This window comes from Physcomitrium patens, chromosome 12 (genome assembly GCF_059467195.1).
Source record: "Physcomitrium patens ecotype Gransden chromosome 12, ASM5946719v1, whole genome shotgun sequence".
Taxonomy (NCBI): Eukaryota; Viridiplantae; Streptophyta; class Bryopsida; order Funariales; family Funariaceae; genus Physcomitrium; species Physcomitrium patens.
In genome coordinates, this window is record NC_143421.1 from 16,401,779 (window position 1) to 16,423,792 (window position 22,014).

The 22,014-nt window shown below is 41.8% G+C and overlaps 4 protein-coding genes across 14 annotated transcripts; 2 read left to right on the top strand and 2 right to left on the bottom strand.

Annotated features, from left to right (window-relative positions):
* Positions 1-4,336: 4,336 nt before the first annotated feature.
* On the top strand, positions 4,337-8,514 carry LOC112289633 (uncharacterized). 7 transcript variants are annotated; one of them, XM_024535006.3, is made up of 3 exons: positions 4,337-4,643; positions 5,397-7,523; positions 8,026-8,514. In XM_024535006.3, the coding sequence occupies exons 2-3, from the start codon at positions 5,521-5,523 to the stop codon at positions 8,030-8,032; spliced, it is 2,010 nt and encodes a 669-aa protein (XP_024390774.1). In that variant the 5' UTR covers positions 4,337-4,643; positions 5,397-5,520; the 3' UTR covers positions 8,033-8,514. The 7 variants fall into 7 exon arrangements, with proteins under 7 accessions (XP_024390774.1, XP_024390773.1, XP_024390769.1 ...); XM_024535005.3 differs by having other exon boundaries at positions 4,339-4,643; positions 5,397-7,573; XM_024535001.3 differs by lacking the exon at positions 8,026-8,514 and having other exon boundaries at positions 4,339-4,740; positions 5,397-7,999.
* On the bottom strand, positions 8,416-11,554 carry LOC112289635 (protein trichome berefringence-like 7). The gene is made up of 3 exons (XM_024535008.3): positions 10,250-11,554; positions 9,546-9,935; positions 8,416-9,404 (listed from the first exon to the last, which is right to left on the bottom strand). Exons 1-3 carry the CDS (start codon positions 10,702-10,704, stop codon positions 8,924-8,926), a joined length of 1,326 nt encoding a protein of 441 aa, XP_024390776.1. The 5' UTR covers positions 10,705-11,554; the 3' UTR covers positions 8,416-8,923.
* Positions 11,555-12,299: 745 nt separating this feature from the next.
* LOC112289637 (uncharacterized) lies at positions 12,300-17,954 on the bottom strand. Of its 5 annotated transcripts, XR_016505896.1 has the most exons (13): positions 17,666-17,808; positions 16,861-16,985; positions 16,538-16,599; positions 16,137-16,273; positions 15,791-15,849; positions 15,453-15,476; positions 15,131-15,213; positions 14,633-14,697; positions 14,376-14,425; positions 13,882-13,983; positions 13,706-13,765; positions 13,255-13,600; positions 12,300-12,943 (listed from the first exon to the last, which is right to left on the bottom strand). XR_016505896.1 is itself a non-coding variant. In XM_090255042.1 (12 exons), exons 3-12 carry the CDS (start codon positions 16,555-16,557, stop codon positions 13,493-13,495), a joined length of 708 nt encoding a protein of 235 aa, XP_090111168.1. In that variant the 5' UTR covers positions 16,558-16,599; positions 16,861-16,985; positions 17,666-17,808; the 3' UTR covers positions 13,086-13,492. The 5 variants fall into 5 exon arrangements, 2 of the variants coding, with proteins under 2 accessions (XP_090111168.1, XP_024390778.1); XR_016505895.1 differs by lacking the exon at positions 16,861-16,985 and having other exon boundaries at positions 17,666-17,954; XR_016505897.1 differs by lacking the exon at positions 17,666-17,808 and having other exon boundaries at positions 16,732-16,871.
* Positions 17,955-18,413: 459 nt separating this feature from the next.
* Positions 18,414-20,077, top strand: LOC112289636 (actin). The gene is made up of 3 exons (XM_073537641.2): positions 18,414-18,846; positions 18,945-19,558; positions 19,699-20,077. The coding sequence occupies exons 1-3, from the start codon at positions 18,528-18,530 to the stop codon at positions 19,762-19,764; spliced, it is 999 nt and encodes a 332-aa protein (XP_073393742.1). The 5' UTR covers positions 18,414-18,527; the 3' UTR covers positions 19,765-20,077.
* Positions 20,078-22,014: the final 1,937 nt, after the last annotated feature.

A 22,014-nucleotide genomic window follows, 5' to 3' on the forward strand; every position in this document is an offset into this window, starting at 1 on the left:
GGGGAACACGTGGGTACCTGAAGGGAACGCTGGTTCCCGAGAACCTCTACAAGTCTTCCACAACTCTGAGGACATCTAGAGTTATAAATTTTGCGAAAAGAAACATGGCAATGTATGAAGGTGCATGATTTACTGGTATTTTTAGCTCGTTTTATATATGCCGAAATCTTTTTATTTGTATGAAAATATACATTCCAAAGCAAGTACATATATTTATATGTATATATATATATATATATATATATATGAAAAGAAACAGACTGATGGACTTTGATGAAAAGAAAGTGAAAAAATTACCAAAGGTGTCATTAATGTAAAAAAACAATAAGCGTAGAGAAAATAAATTCAGTTTAGTCGCTAAATATGTTTTTATTTTTTTAAAGATGTCTCAATAAACTCTACTAACTCTTCTCTTTAAACATCATTTTTTCTTGTATTTAATTTAATTAATAATTAAAAATAAGAAAAAAAAAACTACTCCATTTTAGATGTAGTCAGTTGAAAAATGATTTTATACAATGATTTTTTATTTAAAAAAAAAAAAAAAACAAAACAAAACAAAACAAAACAAAATAGACATATGCATCATTAATTTTTCACTTATATAAGTTTACACATTCAAAATTGAAGAATAAAAAATAAAGAATTTATATATATATATATATATGAAATGTATTGTATATATTTTTCATGCATATTATTATGAGACTTTATTTTTTAAAAAAAAAACATTCATTACAAAAAAAAAGAAAAAAAAAAGAAAAAAAGTATTCAACACATACACATCATAAGAATATTTTTCAATTCTTGAACTAATGATTCTTAACTTTAAACATTTGCATATGCAAAGTTCTACAAAAGAAGTGAGACTTTCTAATTCTTTTGGCAATAATATTAAAATTAAACTTATATATATGTTTAAGATTCTCAAATACATATTGTTTTTAAAAATATATATATAGCAATAACATCAAAGATAATAAGTTTGCCAATTCTTTTGGCAATAACATCAAACTTCAATAGCCATATATTTCAAGGGTTTTCAATGGTGTGAGGTTCTCCAATTTATGTAGAAATGGTGTCAAATTCAAACACTTGTATATATAAAAATGTGCCAAAATATTATATTTTTTAATTTATGTGGCAATGATATCATACTTTAATAGCCATGGATTGCAAGAATCATCAAAGATATAGGATTTTCCAACTTATCTAAGAATAATTTTAAACTCAAAAATTTATGTATATAAAAATATATCAAAGATGTCAAGTTTGCCAATTGTTTTTGGAATAGCATCAAACTTTAGTAGCCATGAATTTCAATAATTAGTAAAAACATCAATGTTTATTCATTTTGTTGATTATGAATTTGATTGTGGCATTTAAGTCTACTTAATAAATAATTTTTATAGATTGTAAAAGTATAAAAAAGCTAAAGATTAAAAAAATTAAATTAAATTAAAAAATCACATAATTAAAGTATAAAATCCTTGTTCTAATTGTCATGCACACATTGTAAGTGTGTATTTTATAATTAATTCACATGAATTATATCTTATTAAACATTCTTTATGTTCTTAGATACATAAATATGTAAAAATATGTAAAAATTTATGGTAAAATAATATGTATTTAAAAAGATAAATATATAATATATAGAAATAATTCATAAACTTGAATTCTTTTGTAAAAATGTTTATATGTAAAAATATCAAATTAATTCTAGCTTTTAAACAATAATATTTGTATATAAGTGTTTTTATATATATATATATATATATATATATATATAACAGTATTTTCACTATCATGTTTTTGTAAGGACATTTAAACTCGGTATTTGCATACATACACATATATAGGTAAATTTTGGTAACATTTCTCTTATACTTACAATAAGATCTTAAATTGCAAAATTACAAAATATTTATAGCTTATATTTTTATACTATTTAAATAAATAAATAATATTTTTTATAAATAAAGTTAAAATTTTAATATAAATATTTTAATAAGAAAAGTATTTTTTTTAAATATTTATATTTATCACAATATGTATTTAAATTAAAATACTAAAAGAATTTATATAAAATTAAGTGTAATTATATAAAATAATTGTCGTAATTTTATGAAAAGAGTGTTAATCTAATAAAAACATGAATAAATAATTATAATTGGATTTTTTTTATATACTATCTAATCATTAAATTAAATACTTTTAATTTAAGTTTTTTTATGTATGATGTTTTTTTAATAATAATAAAAAATTAGCATGATCTATGAAAGAAAGTGTATCTATTTTTAGAATGAAATTCTATCTAACATGTTTTTAAACCACTTTATTTTTTGTTACAAAACAAGTCATGGTACATATTTAAAGAAAATCAATATTGTTAAAACTTGTGATTTTTTTTATATTTGGATAGTAATTATTTGACATGACTAAATATATCTAATAAAAGATCGTCATTAGAAATAAAGAATTAAAATTTTTTATGTCTTATTGAATGAAATTTAATACTTTTAATTTAAATTAATTATTTTATGAATTTGAACATAAAATTCCAAATGCAAACTACGGTCATTTGTTAGACATGCCAAAAAAATCATTCCATGCTATTGGTTTTTAAAACGAATTGTAGCTTTTTTTTAGTTGCTTTATGATAGTTACTACATATGGTGTAATGATTCATCCAACTGAATACAATGTCAAATTTTTAATTTGATAATTAATTTTAAAAAATGCAATTTTTTTATTATATTTTTATGAATTACTTACAAATAATATAGGATGCTAAACAAGTTCTTTAGATAGATACACTATTCCCTTGTTTGTTGTAGTTTTCTGTTATTATAAATTTAAAATTTATCTTTATAAATATGCTATGGTTATTAAGATGAATAATTAGTTTTAGTTTATAAATAATCATAACAAGAACCCCATTTCATACTTAAAATCAATAAAAAAAAATTATGCCATCTAATTCTCAATGAATAAATTTTTATCAAAACTTAGGAATGGATATTTCTTTTGACATTAATAAAATAAACACCAAGTTGAGCTTAAAAGAAAAGACAAAGATTGTTGTAACATTTCAACATAACTAGATAATATTTTTTTAATTTTTTGAAAAGATCACATGTCATAAAAAAAGTGTTGATAAATATAGCTTTTTGAATCTTTTAATATTACCAAAAGTATTCAATATTCTTTTAACACCTTATGAAATAGTCTATTTTAAAAGATTTTTCAATTTTAAAATAAAACTTTAGAAACCTTGGATATATATATATATATATATATATATACATATATATAATAAGAAAACCCTCTTCTTGGAAATTTTAAAAATATTTTAAAACATTATTACACCAAATAGGTATTATATTCAATTGCAGTCATTATTCATTACCAAAAATCATGGGTCTTATTATTGTAACATATCAACATGAAATTTCTACAACAATGCTTCATATCTGAAAAATTTACTGTAAAAGGTGCATTTAGTCTTTATTGAAGAACACAACAAACTCAAACACAACACTTGTGTTATTTGAAAAGCGTGTGATTGACCACCAAAATGCAAAAACGCATCAGATACCCTAAAAATAGACCGACGATGAAGTCAAAGAAAAAGAAAAAATTACCAACACCTGAAACATATGGACCGAGTTTCATAAGAACGATACCGAATTAGGAGAAAAAAGGAAAAAAAGTAAGTGAAATGAATGAATGCCATTTCCGGAGTGGAACTTTTCTACGAAAGAAGAAAACGTTTTTATGCATGGGAACTTTATGGCGGCATTGTTGGGAAAGGCAGCGTCAAGTCAGCAGGAACATTTGCGCAGATTGAAGGCAAAACATGGCACAAGAAAGTGCAATCCCAATGATCTAGTTATAGAGATTAGGAGGCACTGAATCCATCCATCTAGACACCACACTGTTATGGTCCTCACACGCGAATCCACGAACTATACCACCACCTGGGTGAAGCTGCTGACGCTGTCGATGAGTTCCAGTGGAGTTCTAGATTGGACCGAGCACTGCGGCTCGGAGTTTCACTGTATTGCCAGATCTTTACTCAGCACTTGTTTCCTGGGAAATTACTCGTCAGGTCCACGTTGACTGCAAGAACGTCAGAGCTTGATTTGGGCTTTTATGAGCCGGGTGAAAGGGCTGTTACAGGTTCTGGAGTGGGGCCAGGCTCCTGGGAAGGAGTGGTGGCAGCCCTTGCGAAGTCACGTTGTGGTTGATCTCCACCCGTGGACTGGCATTGCACCAAGGGGTTCGGTTCATCGCAGCGGTTACGACTTTGTGGACAGGTTGCGGCTCTGCTGGCAAGTCTTGTGCTACTGCTGGAATTGCCAAGCTGTGTTACAGCAAGCATTGCTAGCTAGATGTCTATGGAAAACGTACAACTGTGGCAAACTTTTTCAGTGTCTGATAATTAGCTCTGGAGGGTTAATGGTGTAGTGTTTTCAATGCATTGGGCAAACCAGCCCCGGGATTGTGGATATTCGCTGTTGGTTTCTTTTCTTGACAAATGGAGACAGAGACTTTCGACTCGGCGAATGCATATGAGGTTTTAATGAGTCTTGCAAGACCACATTGTGCCATCACTGGAGACATCTAGAGTGGAGGGTGTAAGAACTCTTTCTGTTTAAACCTCAGATTGTATGACGTCCACCCGTCAGTGTTTGCAGAACCGTGAGCAATGTGAAAAGATACTTCGGTGTAGAGGTAGGTGGTCGAAATTGAGAATTAGAAGAAATTGTGGAGGCACTTGTCTTCTGCGTGACTCAGCTCCATTGTGACAGCCCCTAGCTGATCTCGGGAGAATTACGCTTGCTTGAGGATCGTATAATTAGAGGCACAGGAATCGCTGGACCTCTAAGTTTTTAGACGTTTACGAATGTTCCGAACGATGCAACGATTTTACGTGTTTTCCTTCGGTACTCCTGTCCTCGATGCATCAGGATTCCCCTTCGCCTCTTCGCAGGGGTGAAGCTTTCCTTCTTTGGATGGTGCATTCTTTCGTGTTTCCTGTTCCAATTGCTCTTCTGGCGTTTTGCATCTTCGAGAGTTATGAGCATAGTTCGTTTGCACAAGTCAATTCTCCTATATCCCCTTGATTCGAGGTAGTGAACCCATTCCGAGGCGCTATCTGATCACAGGGAGAACTGGTGGTTACCAAATTCCAATGCTCGCTCCTAAAACTGCAAGCTTCTTGGAATTGGGTTCTAAGTTTCCTGGAATGGGATGAATTCTCTCTGCATGATACGCGCCTCACTGAGACTGACCGACCTGGTCATCACTGGATTGCTGAGAACAGAACTAAATAGCGTTTCTTTTTCCTAGACCGAGTTTCTGATGTCCATTGAATCGTTATGTTGCAGGATCACTCGGGTTACGAATAGTCAAACTCAAAGCAGCATAATCCGAAACCTTTGAAGCGCGTGGTGAACAGCCGGGGTTTCAGTCCAAGCTGCACAATTTCGATCCACCAGTGCCACCCAACACATGGCACCTCCTTCCGCAATGGATTGGGCTAAAGCGGTAGTGTACAAGCCAATTGAGATAGACGACGACGTAGAAATCGCACTATCCAACCGCAGCAATACCTTAAACTGCAACGAGAAAATCGACCCATTGTTGTGCGACGAACCTGATGAAGACGAGAAACCAAGAAGACATTTGTCGATTAGGAATTATCAAAAGCTCAAGCATTATTGTCTTTGCAGTATCTTGGTCATCAGTTCTATAATCGCCCAATTCGACTATGTAGCTTACAAATTCTCCATTTATTCCTCGCATCCTGGTGAGACGATGCTCAGGCCCTGGCTCATAGTTCTCATGTTCTGCGAGTGCTTGTATTTCATCACCACCCTGCTATCGGCAGTCGACCATCTGATACCGCCAAGCAACCGACCGGACCTGGGATTACTAAACACTAGCCTGGCCAACACACCAACAGTGGACATTTTCATTCCTTGCTGTAAGGAGCCCACTGAAGTACCTATAGAATCTGTCAAGGCAGCTCTAGCTCTTGACTACCCTGTTGATCTAGTAAAGGTGTTTGTCCTTGATGATGGCGGCGACGACGACCTCCGAGCCTTTTGCGATGCCATCAAGGTTGAGACTGCGGGGAGGGTGGTGTACATTCGCCGAGAGAAGAAGGAAGGGGTGCCCCATAACTTCAAGTGCGGCAACATGAACAATGGGCTGAAGTACTCAAATGCTGAGTATGTGGTTATGATGGACGCGGACATGATACTCCATCCCTCCTATCTGCGTCGACTCTTGCCGCACATTGTGAGCTCCTCAGACGTGTCCTTCGTCCAGATCCCTCAGGCATTCTACAATCTCCCAATTGGAGACCCATTGAACGATTGTTCCAGCTTGGGTTATGACCGAATTCTCCCGAGCAGAGACACCCTGGGAACTGCAGCCTGCGTCGGCACTGGTGCGATGTTTCGTCGCAAGTATCTGGACCATATTGGTGGATTCCAGCCGCAATCCATCACAGAAGACACAATGACGGCTTTCACGTTATGGAACCGAGGGTACGAGTCCGTGTATATCGATGAGAAGCTGCAGATCGGGCTTACTCCTTGGACATTCGAGGGTTATATCAAACAAAGGACGAGGTGGGGGAAGGGTGCAATCCAGCAATTTTCAGCTTCTGCGAGAGCTTGTTTGGGTAGGGAGAGCCAGCTCAACTTCATTCAAAAGATCTTGTACTTTTACCACACTGGCTACTACTTCGTCTCTTTTGTCAATGTGCTGTTGATGGGGACTCTGCTATGCGCTCTAGCCTTCAACTGGAATCTTTCGGTCGGGACTGCAGCTGAAAATGCCACTCTTGTAAAACATCTAGCAATATACCTGTTGATGTTCCGCGTCACATGGTTCGCTCTCTGGCTAAACATGCCCCAGGGCCTCATGATGCGCAACAGAGAGGAGTCCCACTTCTGGTGGATCACGCCTTATTTTTTAGAAATGTGCATCGAATCATTGGTTGACTTCAAATCGACTTACGACTTCGTGCCCACCAGCAACATTGACAAAAACGCTGCGGCTGCTCAGACGTCACAATCCGGCCCAGTTTCTTCGTGGCTTACGAAGTACAAAAACCAAGTGGGTCAAGTCAAGTATCATTTAGCATTTGTGATCACCTCGATGGCTGTGGTGTTGTACCGCGCCTCTGGTGCGTTCTTCACCGGCAACTGCAGTGAGATATTCCTTGTAGTGGGGCTTTCTGTCTTCTTCGTCAGTGTGGGAGCACACATGATGATTCCCGTAATATACGTCTTCTTCCCACCCAGCTTCAAGCCTTCACAGCGCAAGTCTCTTTTGCGGTACAACGCTGATGGGGTTCCTCAGTTCACTCCCGAAGATGGTATTCCCAAGTGGTCATCGGGAGTGATCCCTTACGAGATTCTGACATGGATAAGTCTGGTCTTCTGGTTGGCAGCCTTGGTGTTCGTGATCGTTGACCCTCTCGGTGCTACCTTACAATCAAGGTGCAAAGCATGATTTCGTAGCCCTGGTGAACCTGGCATCTGCCCTCATAGTAAGGAAAAGTATCGATTACAAGGCCATCCTACTATTGAAAGGGAAATCGTTACCTTGACGGTTTTCACGGAATTTTGCAATGTCTCTATGATAAAACAGATCGTGGTAACTGGTTGGCCATGGTTTGGTAACCGGTCAAGCTTACATTCAGTGTCATTTAGTGTCATCGTGTCATTTAGTAGTGAAGACTCAGGCTCATTTCTTAACCGGCGCCCACATATAATGATTCTTCAATACTGTAGATGGCCAGGATACCTGGCTTTTACCAATTGGTACCTGTAGATTGTATGAAAAGATCATATCTTTGAAGCTTAGAGCTGACGACGTTGTGATTACATCTTCCGTAGGCACATCTGATTTGTAGCAAAGAATTTTGTCCTTGTGAATAAGAGAGCTTCATACTTGCTGATTTCGTTCTTTCTAAGAGTAATACTGTCGTGTATGTGGCAGGTTTTGATTGCAAAGAGAGGGGCGTCACGTATCATTCACAAACAATCTTTCTATGATACCAGATTAATACCACTACTGTTGAACACGAGAGAGGCATTTTTAGATTCACAAGAGAGGGCTCCAAACATTCGAAAGTCCACCATTGTCATTTCCTACCGTAGACGCGGCGCTTGAGAAAATCCCAATTGCAAGAAGTTGAAGCATTCACAAGCCATCAGCAAAGCTCAATCCTAGAGTGTCGATAGTCACAAGCACCAGATTTCTAATTGCAAAACAGTTATTTCAAACTTAAAAATACACTTGTAGGTCGTTGCACACCCCTATATGTCCACCGTTCCACAAACCAGAGAAACTGTGGGACAAGTCATTATTCACTTAGGAAGTTTGACAGCCGTTCAAATAAATGATATGATACAACGATACTCGATAAGAGTACAATAGAATGAATGTAGATCATCGCTGGTTCAAGCATCGTCACAACTTCAACCATACATGTGAAGAGCTACTTGAATGTCTAAATCGTAAAAGGGTGTGCGGAAGCAAAACTGCTAGTCTTTGTAAATCTCTCTCAAGCTCAACCGAACTTCTCTAAGCATGATGCTATCGAGTGGACTCGAGAACTAGCACAGGAACACTCTTGTCAGTGTTCTCCACTGTTAGTTTCAAGTCGTGAAGATGATGACGCACAAACAACAAAGTCGCCCAATCCTGTAAGCCTTGCCATTCGAGATGTAACCAGGGCAAGCCTGGTTTGTGGTGCTGCAAAGATACCCATTAATGAGGACAATCTTTTTAGATGTGGAAGACAGCTGCCATTCTGGTGAACACTTGGATACAGATTCATTGTATCACAAATGTTGGAAAACCTAAGCATTAGAGGTCAGGTTCAACCTCGTGCTTAGAAGAGACGCTTGATTTCTTGGCTATTAGCTCTTCCAGATGCTCTGAGCAGAAACAGAGCGTAAAGTTGTTCGTTCCATATGTCAGGCACGCCAGGAAGGCACCAATGGGCACAGTCCAAGGGAGAACCTCGACGACTGTAATTGAATATGTGGCCATCGGGTCGAAATGAAGACAGTGTGGTGATGTTCAACAAAGTGGCTCGCACATGCAAAGTCTCCCACACATTGTCCAGCACGCCGGCTTGCATGTGCTGCTCCAAGGGATAAATATGGGTCTGATTTGTGAGAGGTAACGAGCTATTCAGGCATGCCTTTCGGAGCCAGTGGCTGGGTTCAAAACTTCGAAAGAACACATGGGTAACATCTGGGTTTAGCTGCTCGTTCACCCAGGCCGCCCATGTGGCAACGGCTATTCTGTATGCTTCTTCCATCTTCATACCCAGACGAATGCTTGATCCGATCTGAAAATAGCAGCCACTGCCAAACCCTTGTTAATTAAATCTTCACATCCAATTGAATTCAGAGACGACCACAAAAGGCTGAAACTGCTATGCAAGTACGAAGCCTAATCAAGTTGTTTCATAATCAAGACACACAAGATCTAGGCTGGGCACTTACGAGCGGTAAGTTTTTGTAGTAGTCCACCAATGGCCTGTATTAAAGATGAGAACCTCGGCCGCCTGCCACTTTCTACTAATTAGCTCCAGAGTATCAAGCTTCAATGTTGACACCACCCGTCGAGGTGTATGTCTAGGTGGGCGACTCATTTGCACAAGCCAGGGAGATCTATAGTATTCCACTGTTACATTAAACCCGGGAAACCATACTGCTAAATGAGGGGCGGTTTTCGTGATAGTTCTCCCGTTGGTTTCCTTCACCTGAGTCTTATCAGAGACCCCAGCCAAGAGAAGACAAATCAGAGATTCCCACTGCGTCCTGCCCATGGAGTCTCCGATGAAGGCAATACGTTTATTCCGCAGCCTCGTGAGCATGTCTAGGGCATTGAATCTGCCGACACAATTTTAGCTACCATGTTAGAATATTTCACAATGTACTATAGCATGACCACAATATATCTGAGCATTCATGCGGTGCGCAAAAACTGATGCATTGGAAACATTGTGGCACACAGTGCTAGAAACCTTATTTGGTGTAATGAGCACTTGAAACGATTCTGCGAAGTCACTGCATTGACGCAGGGGGTATTGCAACAAGTTTCAGTCTCTCACTACTGCAGCCGTTACCTCAAATCAGTGTTTGATGCTAAAGCAACACAATCAGATTTTGCTGCAAAAAATGTAGAGGGAAATTCATGGGCTGACCTTGGCATATTACAATCCCGGGGCTGCCATCGCCAGTTACGATACCGCAGATCCGACCTTCCGTTCTCAGCGCACCGGAATCCTGGCTCAGCAAATGAGCAATTTGTGTACAACGGGTATGTTTCATCGTACACCCAACTTCCAGTGAATAGGTCACATCCCGGAGATAACATCGGAAGCCCATTCCCGTTTGTCGAATTCCAGGGGAAGGTGAGGTCCAAGACAAAAAACGATGACATGACGAACAACGTCAGGAGGATGAGGCCAGTTACATTGGGGCGGCCGAGAACGCTCACACGGCGCACTCTTCCTCCCGTGCTCCGCCATTTAAGATTTCGAACAACAATAGATGGAACAGTTGGACAGCATTCCATGGTAATCACTTTGAGAGACTCTAGAAGCGTGTTCTTTTTGTTTGTTACGGAGCCTGGACTTCGGACAGGCATTCTTATCATCTACAGTTCCAAACTCAGGCAATAATATACACTCAAAGGCTAGTGGATACATTTGGGGCCATGATACTAGAAACAGAGACTAGGAGTCTAGCTTCCCAACAGAAACATGGAGTTTCGTCTGACGAAAACAAAGAGTATACAACCGCTAGTCGAAAATTGCAGTACAGAGAAAGACCTAATCTGGGCCTTGAATACAAAAGGTTGCTGTGTCTGCACAACGCTCAAATTAACAAAAGGACAGGCCCTCAATAATTTGTAACTCCTCGAAAGTCGTGAAACTCATTCAGACAATTGATTGAAGCGGAATTTATTAATTCCTTGAAGAATGAGATATAATTTCTAGATGCCAAAGCTCAACCTTCAGCTGCACAAGCGCTCACCAGTACCACACTCTCATCGACTCTTCTTCTACATCGATGAACAAGACGTCAAGTGCGACCCTCGTCGCGATCATTCCCAGCTCAGCCAACGCACAAACCTCAAGCCCGCAACCCTAATCTATTGCATCATTGCACCCAGATTGCGAATACTATCCAAAGCACCCTGAACTGACGAGTGTACAAAACTCTAATGTAGTGCAACAGAGACACGATTCAGCTCGTAGAATGTTGATCAATCCCAGCACCGCAGAACCTAGATAAAGCATAAGACAAACGTGCAAACAGTAGCTTCAAATTCCTCACTATCACTTTAAATTATCCGATGCAACAGAAGAACAATCAAAAGTAAGCACTCTGAGAATGTTGAGAGACAACCGACCAGATCTAAATGTGTAAAGGGACGAGGAGCATGCCCGGGAATACTGCGTCTGGCAAATAGGATCTAAAATTACATTGGAATAACTATCACAGAACCTTGGTGACGACGACGGTTTGGCTGCACTCTAGAGGATTAGAATGATTTTTTCATCCAAGTCAAGCTGGATGTTTCTTGCAATTTCTGCCATTTGCAATCGATGAAGACATGAATAAGTGGATAAATTCAACGTGGTGTCGTCAGATTCAACCCAGGCAAGTGATACCGGCAGCTTGTTCCACATTCTGGAAGATTACCAATACAAGACAGAGGCATCTACCTTCGACACTCAAGCATGATGGATTGTGAGAGTGAAACTATGCAAGTTGCTTTCTGTGTATGTTTCCATGGACAATCAAAATACTAAAGTGGAAGATGGTGAATTCTGCGGGGAATTCTCAACAAGATGCCATTCGGTAGCAGTGGGTGGATGGGCCAACCACTACTTTACTGATCTTGTGAGTTTCATTTCAATTGTTGAATGTAATAAACAAAAAATAACTACGACTCTAAATTGCGCACTGCTCCTGAGTTATATGAATGATTCCCAGCAGAGCACCATAAAAATTTCAAGTGAAAAACAGAAGGAAGAAGCAGTACGGTGAGACCATAGCAAAGGAACCACCAATATTACGAACCAAATTGAACGTCATTAATTCAAGCAAAGTCTTCGCATTCGACACTCGCCATTTCTCAAAAATCCCATATTGGATCCAAGCATGCCTTAGTGGTCAACTTCATTGTGGCATCCCCCAATGTGCAGGCTCGACTTTACAGTACCAGAGAGAGGAGCGAAGAACTAAAACCAAGTCCAGCAGGGTCACCTCTGCCATTTATTTTTACATTATTGAATGCTCTTCAGAGTAAGCCTTGGCTCAAGTGATTCTGCACATCTGAAGCATTATTGCGATAGGATTACCTTTACATTGTTCCATCCAACCACAATAATCCCTTCTAAAGCAAAAAGAGCACCATGGAGTTAATATCTGTACCACGTTCAAGGCTCTTTCTGCTGCTATATCTATTAGAAATCTCAGGATCGTACAGTAACCTTCTCAGGACAAACTGAAAAAATGCGATAGTGGCAAACTATCACGTCCATGGGGGACCCTGTAGTTAAGGAAACATAATTATTTTTAAAATGACCGAGGCATCTCTTCCTGTGCACCGAGGTGCCACCTCTTCCGGTACTGGTATGTTCGTCTGCTAGAGGCAACTGCTGCCTTCCACCCTCTGCTCTCAACTACTTTTCTAAAGGACATTGTTAAACTTCATATGTATCCAAAAAGACAATCCTTCTGTGTGAAGAAATGTTTGTAGAACTGCCATTCAACCCAACAATACAGGTAGCAGTTCCGATGCGCTGTGCAGGGTTTAAACCGTACAGGCTAACAGCACCATCAAAGTCCAGATGAGCAAGCCTCACCCGGGCACCTGGAACAGGCTGTATGAGAAACACAACCCCAGGTCAGAACTATCATTCACTAATACGCATCTGAAAACAAACCGATTGCAAATTTTGTGAATTGGGAAGCTAGACAGCAGTATGGAAAGCAGATTGTTCCCAGTAAAGATCTCACTCGCAATTTCTGTGGATTAGCGACCATGGGTCAAAATAACCTCTGGGTCCTGTTAAAATTCATGTTGTGACTGTTGAGTCCACAAACCAACAATTACAGTGGCCTCGGTCGCCCTGACCAGGTTCTGCCTCTCTAATAATTTTGTACTATTCAGAAGCAAAGAGTTACCACATACCTATATCTTGGAAGGAAACAGTCCAAGATATTTGTCAAGCTCCACTTCGGGATCTTATCGTTGAAACGTTTCACTGTGGAAGGTGACCTTGTAAGATATTAACACTACAGATTTGCCTGCAAGCACTTGGATTGCAGTCAATCGACCTTCCACTGGGTAGACAAACCTTGGATTCAGAAGCCCCAAAGCAGGAAACCTCATCACGATAAGCGCTAATGATGCAGCCAAGCAAGTATACTTAACGAGGATGCACTACCCCAGTTTCTCGTAGATACTCCACGAACTCATCAATTAAATATGGCCAGGCGCCTTCTGCATCGTAGTTTGAGAGTGTCGGGTCAATTGTCTGTGTAGAAAAAACAAACAGTTAGTAATAGCAAAACAATAGAACTCCGTGCAAGCATGTTGATTACAACTTGCGATTAAACAAAGTCAGTACTGTCAGGCTTACCTTAGAGAATTCAAGAAGTTGCGCCCAGGTATCCTTCGAGATAGCTTTGTTGTGCTTAGCCTTCAAAAACACAAACTCTATACTTAATAAAAACAGAGAAGACAACTCACGAAACAAAGACAAGCAAAGCAAACCGCAAGATTTGCATTCACAGTTCTAGGATGCATAAGACTAACCTGTAAGAACTGGCACCATGATTCTACGAGAGGCCACAACCGCTCCGCAAATAATAGCCGCCACATGCCTAAGGCAGTATCCAACGCCAGTGATTTTTGTCCCTTTATGAGCAAGACCAGGTTACGATAAACTAAATTTGAGCCTCAAGTTGGAATTTGGGTCACAAACACTATTTAGAACAACAGATACACATGTCCGTAAAAGCTCATATATAGGAGGAAAACTCTCAACGAATGAGGTTCTGGTGGAGTGCTCTTCATATTCTTCAAACACATGAGATTCAACTCAGAAGCTAGATATGCTTCAGTTTGCAGTTCTAAAAGCATCGCTCAGCCAGCAAGCATCATAGCTCGCCATAAATTTCTAAACGTGAAGAGAAAATGTTTGCCTGCTCTTAATGCTTTGTTTGAAATGATCCAATTTTATCTTTTAAAAATGGACAGGAGTTTATAGGAAGAATAGGTTGAACTGACAATAAAGTTGAAGTGCTAACCTTTTCTTTAGCCCAATTGAAGGAGAAGTTGTAAATTTCTCGAAATTTGTCTGCAGAGAGGAAGGTGTAAGAGGTTCAAGTCTAAGATACTGTCTGCCCCAAAATTCGGTATCTACAATCAAACTTACCCTTGATGAATCAGCACACCTCACTTCTCAATAGTCACAATTTTAAGCGAGGCTCCGAGACAGATATGTCGTGATTCTACGGATCACATTTTGTGAACACGGAAATAGATTTATGACAGGTATACTTACGTTCATCTTTCAGCTCTGCCCGTAAGGATGGGAGAAGGTGCTTGAGCTTATAGAGTGAGTCCACCCTGTCATGTACAACAAACCAGGACTTAGTGACACAACGCCAGCGAACCTCTTCATGAATAATTAACTAATCTGAGAATGCATGCAGCGGTTGACAAAACCTGTCATGAGAAAGTAAAAGAGTACCGTCCAGAGTGCATTTGTACAGCATCTACATTCACATTTTACAATGCACGTATGGCAGATAACCGGTCACACACAACGTGCTAATATTAGATTCTACAACTATCATAGGAAATGATCGCATGCCTGCTCCTACAGCGTTTAACTCGAGTTCGCAAACACGAATGGCAAAGTCCACATACTGTAAGCCATAAGAAAATTGCTACGTTTAAGACGAACATGTACACGCATATGTAAATCATATGTTGAGAAAGAGCATATGATCATAGGAGCGCAGCAGAAATTAATGACAACAAAGGACATTTTTCTCACCCCAGCGATTGGAGGCCACCAATAAATTCTTGTCTTGAGAATTCACACATGGTGACTGCTTTCATATGCCAGGAGATGACAAGCTGCGAGTACGCACAAAAGAAATGGAAACTCCATTAGTTGAAATCAATGGGGCTATTATTTCAAGGACGCTAGATGCTAAACCAAGTCATCTGTTAACCGATGAATCTGCATATCTATAATTACTCAACACTAGGATTCCCAAGCAAGCGCCCTCTGTTACACAATATTTGCAAAGGCTTGATCAGCTTGCTACTCTAATACTCATAACTTGGTAACTGGGACCCAATAAGATGCTTACCATAACAACGTCCCCTGGATCTACCTGCATATCAAGCAGCGTAACAATCAAAAGACAAGTCGATGTATGGTATCCAGTGTGGACATTGAAGACATTGTAACATAAATCAGGTCACCCCACCAATAGCCTCTAACTTTCGAAACATACCCAATAATCCTCTCTTGACATGCACCGCTAGGAATTTCAACACTTTTAGCAGCATATCCTCCTACAATTCGACTATCACCAATTCCAGGTGCCCTAATCAACATGCTCAAAGTTAAATCTACTGATGAGCGAGACAAAATTGAATCTGCAGGTAAAAGAGTTCCTTCAAGAGTTTGTGAACTAATCCTCACCTGCAAATCATCACAGAATGCTGAAACCCCATCGACCAATATCATATCTGAATAAGCATCTAATCACATGTAAAAGAATATATCATATCAGAGGCATTGGGACATAACAATAATATCAATAACAATAATAATATCACAACGAACATCAAACCTAAATAGTTAAGAGGAATATTACGAAGGGAGAGAGATGAAAGGGCTGTAGCCAAATCAAACTACAAAAGATTCGACAAGCGAAGTTCTATGGTACTGAATTTAGTGCGTTGCAGCAACGAAGAGATATCGCACAAAGCGCCTATGCCAAACGAAGAACAGAAGCGATAAGAATCTGTCATGATTCTCGTTTTACCTTTGTATTTAAGATAAAACTCTTCCAGATGCCGAGGGTCTGTAACTGGTCTCGCAGGTAGCTGGTTGTAAAAAATTTCAAAGGCTCCTTCCAAATTCCAATCGCTGGCCTTTAAGGCTGTCAGAGCGGCTTTCTCACTGCATCAAGAACCAAGTTTTTTCGACGTCAGACTTTGAAGGAAACAAACAGATATAAGGAGCTTCATTTCTGAAGATAAATTGAAGCTAATTCCAGCGACAGGTTAAGAGTTGGAAAATACTACTAGACCACCACACAATCATACGAGAACAAGCAGCCATAAATGAACAGAGTCTCGAAGTCCTTGAATGCACGACGAATCCCCCAACAAGCCCATCAAGATTAAAACCAAAAACAAGAAGGTTGTAGTGTGGATAAAGTACTTGGCTCCAGTAATAGTCATGAACTGCTGGACCTTATCGCGATGCCCTCTGCCAAGTTTATTCTGCACATGAAAGCAGCCGTTAGTCGCCGCATACTCATTCCAGCGCCTTTGATCTACTAGCTTTATATCCCAGGCAGATCTCACTAAAAAGGTCAAAAATCACATCTTTCAGAATGAGACCTAGTAGCTTACGTATCAAGGTTGAAGTTTTATGTGATGCCGACAACATCGGCATATATACAGACATATATACCTTGATGTCGGTATGTAGCTCTCTTTCTGAACTTTCATCTCAGTGAAGAAGTTTAGTATGTGCCATACTTGTGTTTACACGTATAGATAGCAGTTAATGTTGAAATTTAGGGTACTCAACGGCAGCGGCCACACTGATCAGTCGTGAATCTTTTGTCTAACCGCAGTATATCAAACCAGTCCGATTTGCGACTCTACAGGATTGATGCATAAAAGAAAAGATGAGGTTTCCGTCCTTGATCTCGCAACAACGTATGAATCATAGCAGCAAGAAAAAGCCAAGGCGAACAGCCGTGATCTGAGACTTTAAATCAAGCTCTAAGTACTATCACTGCCAGTTGAACACTCTACAAGAACACAAAAAATTTGAATCAAACGAACTTCGATCATGGCCTCCAAATGAAGACACCAAGTTTTTCACCAGCTTTGTATAAAGTTCCACATTTCAATTCCAATCAACGACGAAAGCAACCCATTTCTTCTGTCCACAATAACCTCTACCCAATCCTCACGACTTGAAAGAAGAATAAAAGAGAAAAACGAAAGGAACACGCTGCTCTAACATCGAAATGGCTCAACCTCACTTCGTCGCTCTCTCCCCGTTCACCCAATTCCACCATTTCAAAACATCCCAGTCAAACTTCTCAATCCATTCGTGACCTCGACTCAACACGCCCACTATAATCACCCCATCTCCAATCCAAAACGTGCTGTACAACAGATGCCCCCCCCCCCCCCCCCCCCCCCCCCCCCACACACACACTCCAAATCTCGAATCCTCCCAGAATCAAGAGACGAGAGACACGCCCACAGCAACTCTCAAACGCAGAACCCAGAGAGATTCACAGGAAGGGGGAGGGTCAAAGCAGAGCACCATTGTGAAAGTTCGAAGTAGTGGGAGAGTGGCTCAGCAGCAGCAGCAGCAACAACAGCAATCTCACTGCAATCCCGTGGCCGTGACACAACAGATCCAACAGCATCCACGCCTGTGCCCTTGCAGCTTGTTTTTGCACCCCGGAACCCTAATGGGAGAGTCCGTTGGGGCCTGGCAAAGCAAGGAACACACCAGAGGTGGAGTGAGGAAGTGAGGGAGGGAATGACGCCGGGCGGTAAAATTGGGATAATTGTGCTGCGGCGACGATGATGATGGCCATGGTCGCACAATCCGAGGCTGCAATGTCAGACCCCATTTCCTGGTATCAACTAATAATAAAATTGTTCATAATAATACTAATGCTGATAGTGATACAAATACTATTACTACAGTGTAAAATCCGACGCGGCGTAGTCGGCGATAAAAAAAAATTCTCACATGCTGAAATCTCAACATGCTTCTGATGTGCAAGGTGAAAATTAGCCATGGCGGACGGAGAGGATATCCAGCCTTTGGTGTGCGACAACGGCTCTGGAGTGGTTAAGGTATATTTAATTTTCAAATGCAGCCCCCGCCACATTTGTAACCATTTTTTCATTTATCGCGACTCGATCAATTCTTCGAACTCTTGAAACCAAACTGAGTTGAAATCTCCTGACACTGTTACAATTTTCGCATCTTGGCAAGGCATAGCACTGTGCATTATAAAGGCATGAAATCCCAGCTTTTGATGGCATTTTATTGTTGAATAATTCCAGGCGCCGGAATTGAATTTCAATTGCCGCAGGCTGGTTTCGCCAGAGACGATGCCCCCCGGGCTGTTTTCCCCAGCATCGTGGGGCGGCCGAGGCACACCGGAGTGATGGTGGGCATGGGACAGAAAGACGCGTACGTGGGCGACGAGGCGCAATCGAAGAGGGGCATCCTGACTCTGAAGTACCCGATCGAGCACGGAGTGGTGACGAACTGGGACGACATGGAGAAGATCTGGCACCACACGTTCTACAACGAGCTGCGCGTGGCGCCGGAGGAGCACCCGGTGCTGCTGACGGAGGCTCCGCTGAACCCGAAGGCGAACAGGGAGAAGATGACGCAGATCATGTTCGAGACGTTCAACGTGCCGGCGATGTACGTGGCGATCCAGGCGGTGCTGTCGCTGTACGCGAGCGGGCGAACGACGGGTGAGTGGGGAGTGAGTGGTGAGGGGGTGGGGATGGTGGTGGTAGGATGTGGAGGTGGGAGGTGATTGAGAACAGATGTGGCGGTGCGTGGAATGCAGGTATCGTGCTGGATTCGGGGGACGGCGTGACGCACACGGTGCCAATCTACGAGGGGTACGCGCTGCCGCACGCGATTCTGCGACTGGACCTGGCGGGGCGCGACCTGACGGACGCGCTGATGAAGATTCTGACGGAGCGCGGGTACTCGTTCACGACGACAGCGGAGCGGGAGATCGTGCGGGACATGAAGGAGAAGCTAGCGTACGTGGCGCTGGACTTCGAGCAGGAGCTGGAGACGGCGCGGAGCAGCTCGTCGCTGGAGAAGAGCTACGAGCTGCCGGACGGGCAGGTGATCACGATCGGGGCGGAGCGGTTCCGGTGCGCGGAGGTGCTGTTCAACCCGTCGCTGATCGGGATGGAGGCGGCGGGGATCCACGAGACGACGTACAACTCGATCATGAAGTGCGACGTGGACATCAGGAAGGATCTGTACGGGAACATCGTGTTGTCGGGGGGGTCGACGATGTTTCCGGGGATAGCGGACCGGATGAGCAAGGAGATCACGGCATTGGCGCCGTCAAGCATGAAGATCAAGGTGGTGGCGCCTCCGGAGAGGAAGTACAGCGTGTGGATCGGAGGCTCCATCTTGGCATCCCTCAGCACCTTCCAGCAGGTAAACTGAGTTTGCATGATATTTTCTACGTTGGACGTGGTAAATATTGAACTTCTTTTCAGTTAGCAGTCGGAATTTGAGTATGTTTCGAGAGGTTGGTTAATTCGGTGTTTGCACATATTGTTCTTTCTGTGGTGCAGATGTGGATCGCGAAATCAGAGTACGACGAGTCAGGTCCATCAATTGTGCATAGGAAGTGTTTCTAGGTAAGATGTATGTACCGCTTGACTTTTTCATGACGCCCCTTCGGTGGCAGCGAGTGCTTGGATTACGGAGCTTCTGTAGCAGTTGTCACTGGCCTCGGAATTTGGCGAGTGAGCTCAGATTAGTTAGTGGCCGATGTTGCAAAAAGCTTTGTTTTGTAAAATTAGCAGATATCTGGGCGCATTATCAGTGGCTAATATATGCAAGTGTTCTCTTTAACTTACCAGATATGTGTGGTACAGTCCGACGTCGATTTAGATTTGAATGTTAGGGCCTCCTTGTGTGAAATAAAAAGCTTACTAAGTTGTTACTGAATATGAGCTTACTAAGTTCTTATAAGATACAACATCACTCCGGTGGTGGTAAAAGATGGTGTGAATGAAAGCTGTGGGTGCATCCACGATTCTTTTGTGGCAAGTCTAGGCACCTGGTTGTTCGTCCAAGAGGACTTTCCCTGCTGTACAATTGCGGGGCAGTTTGTGCCCTCCCACGAGCTGAGCAGGACAACCGTAATTTCAACGTAGTGCTGAACAGTTCCAAATGCAGGTTAACACAAAGACAATCACTGCACATGCCACCAACAGTTTAAGAATTGAAAGGTTCTCAGAAAGGAAACAACTGACCATGATGCCAACTCCAGAATGCAACACGAAGTCCATCGCCATTTCCATGCAGTCTACCCAGCTATGACAAAGCCATAAACATTCCAGTTCGAAACTGAGGTACATGTAACATGGACACTCCCTACGAGTCCCAGAAACACAGATAATTCGTCGTTAGTGTGATGATTTTGAGCTAGCCAGGAACTCCTCCACGACGTGGTGAAGGAATTAATTTGTTACACAAGTGGGTATACATTCGTCGTCTTGGAAACAGAAATTCAGAGGTAGTTTTAAAGATCAACTAGTCTGTAAACATACATTGGATTTTACAGCTAGCTCGAATCCCTATCAGGCATCCGGTACCGCGGAGGATGGGGGAGGTGCTGTTTTGAGATGTGGTTTCGATCACAGAGGGCCGTCGATGCGAGATGCCGATCCACATTTCTCGGGGAGAGAAGTTGTCGAGGGGGGTTTCGGCTGCTGGTCGGACTCTTTTGGTTTCTTGCTGGTTTTTGTTTTTGGGAGCTCCGCATTTTTTGGGTGCTAGGGGTTTTGCTGTTTCGGTGCGGTGTGTTGTGGTGACGGCGGCGGTGTTGTCTGGTGGCGGTCCTGCTTCGGGGTGTGCTGCGGGCAAGGCTGGTTTGCATAGCTATTGTTTTCTGTGGTCGGCGGCGGTGCCGAGTTTTTGTTCCTGTGAAATCTGCTGTTGTCGACGTGATCTGGCCGTTCTTGTTCAGTTGGTCTATGGTCAGAGGGCGAGCGATACGGGTGTCCATGCTAAGGTGCTGGTTTTCGACGGCGCCTGGTTTCTCTGTTGATGTTATTGCGCCGCCGCCGACCACTGCAGTGTCCACGGATTTCCTCCCCGTTTATTTTTTCCTATTCTGCTCTTGCTTCGAATCCTGCTGCTGTTTGTTCTAGTCCTGCATCGAGCTGCTCGGCCCTTGTTCCTCTTCGTAGTGCGTGCAGGGGTGTCGGATGGTGCTGGTTGCGCTGTGGTGGAAGCGCCAAGTGTGCGACGGTGTCGCATGATTCTGTTCCGTTCGGTGCTCTCTGGTGGCGCTTCTCGTCTTCTTGTTCGTGTTGGTGGTCCAGTGGCGTTGAGGATTTTTGGCGCTTTCCTGTTGCTAGCTACTAGTTGCTGGCCTCGTCGTCTTCGCCTTGTGATTCTTCGGTTTTGATTTCCTCCATCTTTTTGTGGCTAAGGCTATTACTGCTGCGGTTGTGGCTGTTTCAGTTGCAAGTCATCTTGAAGGCAGCTTTGCTTTCCCGCTTTCATTCATGTGAAGGGTTCCGAAGATTGAACTACTTTGAGCCGCCATTGCGTCGACGAGAAAATCCATTTCTTCCAGCACAACTGGTATCGCAGCTTCCGCAGGCTCGTTTTTCGACATTTTCCACATCGCGGTGGATTTCTAGAAAGGATGAACGGTTGCATTGCGTAAACATGTGAGTTGGATGAAGTTAGGTTATGAATAGGATGAACTGAGTCGGGATGAACCAAGTTGGGTGAACATTCATCTATGGATGATTTATCCTTCCTGGATTATCATTATTTATGGATTGTTTTTTTGTTTGCGGCTGAAGTATACCTAATTGATGAATTTTCGCTAAGAAATGAGAACTTGTAATTTGTTTGATGTTGCATTA

Excerpts from the sequence above, each read along its gene's own strand:
- LOC112289633 (XM_024535005.3), top strand. The coding sequence starts at position 5,521 with ATGGCACCTCCTTCCGCAATGGATTGGGCTAAAGCGGTAGTGTACAAG.
- LOC112289635 (XM_024535008.3), bottom strand. The coding sequence starts at position 10,704 with ATGATAAGAATGCCTGTCCGAAGTCCAGGCTCCGTAACAAACAAAAAG. Across the intron at positions 9,936-10,249 it reads CGGGATTGTAATATGCCAAG|ATTCAATGCCCTAGACATGC; the intron begins GTCAGCCCATGA and ends TTGTGTCGGCAG. Across the intron at positions 9,405-9,545 it reads ACTACAAAAACTTACCGCTC|TGGCTGCTATTTTCAGATCG; the intron begins GTAAGTGCCCAG and ends AGGGTTTGGCAG.
- LOC112289637 (XM_024535010.3), bottom strand. Across the intron at positions 15,214-15,452 it reads ATCCAGGGGACGTTGTTATG|CTTGTCATCTCCTGGCATAT; the intron begins GTAAGCATCTTA and ends GCGTACTCGCAG. Across the intron at positions 13,766-13,881 it reads CATGGTGCCAGTTCTTACAG|GCTAAGCACAACAAAGCTAT; the intron begins GTTAGTCTTATG and ends GTGTTTTTGAAG.
- LOC112289636 (XM_073537641.2), top strand. The coding sequence starts at position 18,528 with ATGGTGGGCATGGGACAGAAAGACGCGTACGTGGGCGACGAGGCGCAA. Across the intron at positions 18,847-18,944 it reads CGCGAGCGGGCGAACGACGG|GTATCGTGCTGGATTCGGGG; the intron begins GTGAGTGGGGAG and ends CGTGGAATGCAG. Across the intron at positions 19,559-19,698 it reads CCCTCAGCACCTTCCAGCAG|ATGTGGATCGCGAAATCAGA; the intron begins GTAAACTGAGTT and ends TCTGTGGTGCAG.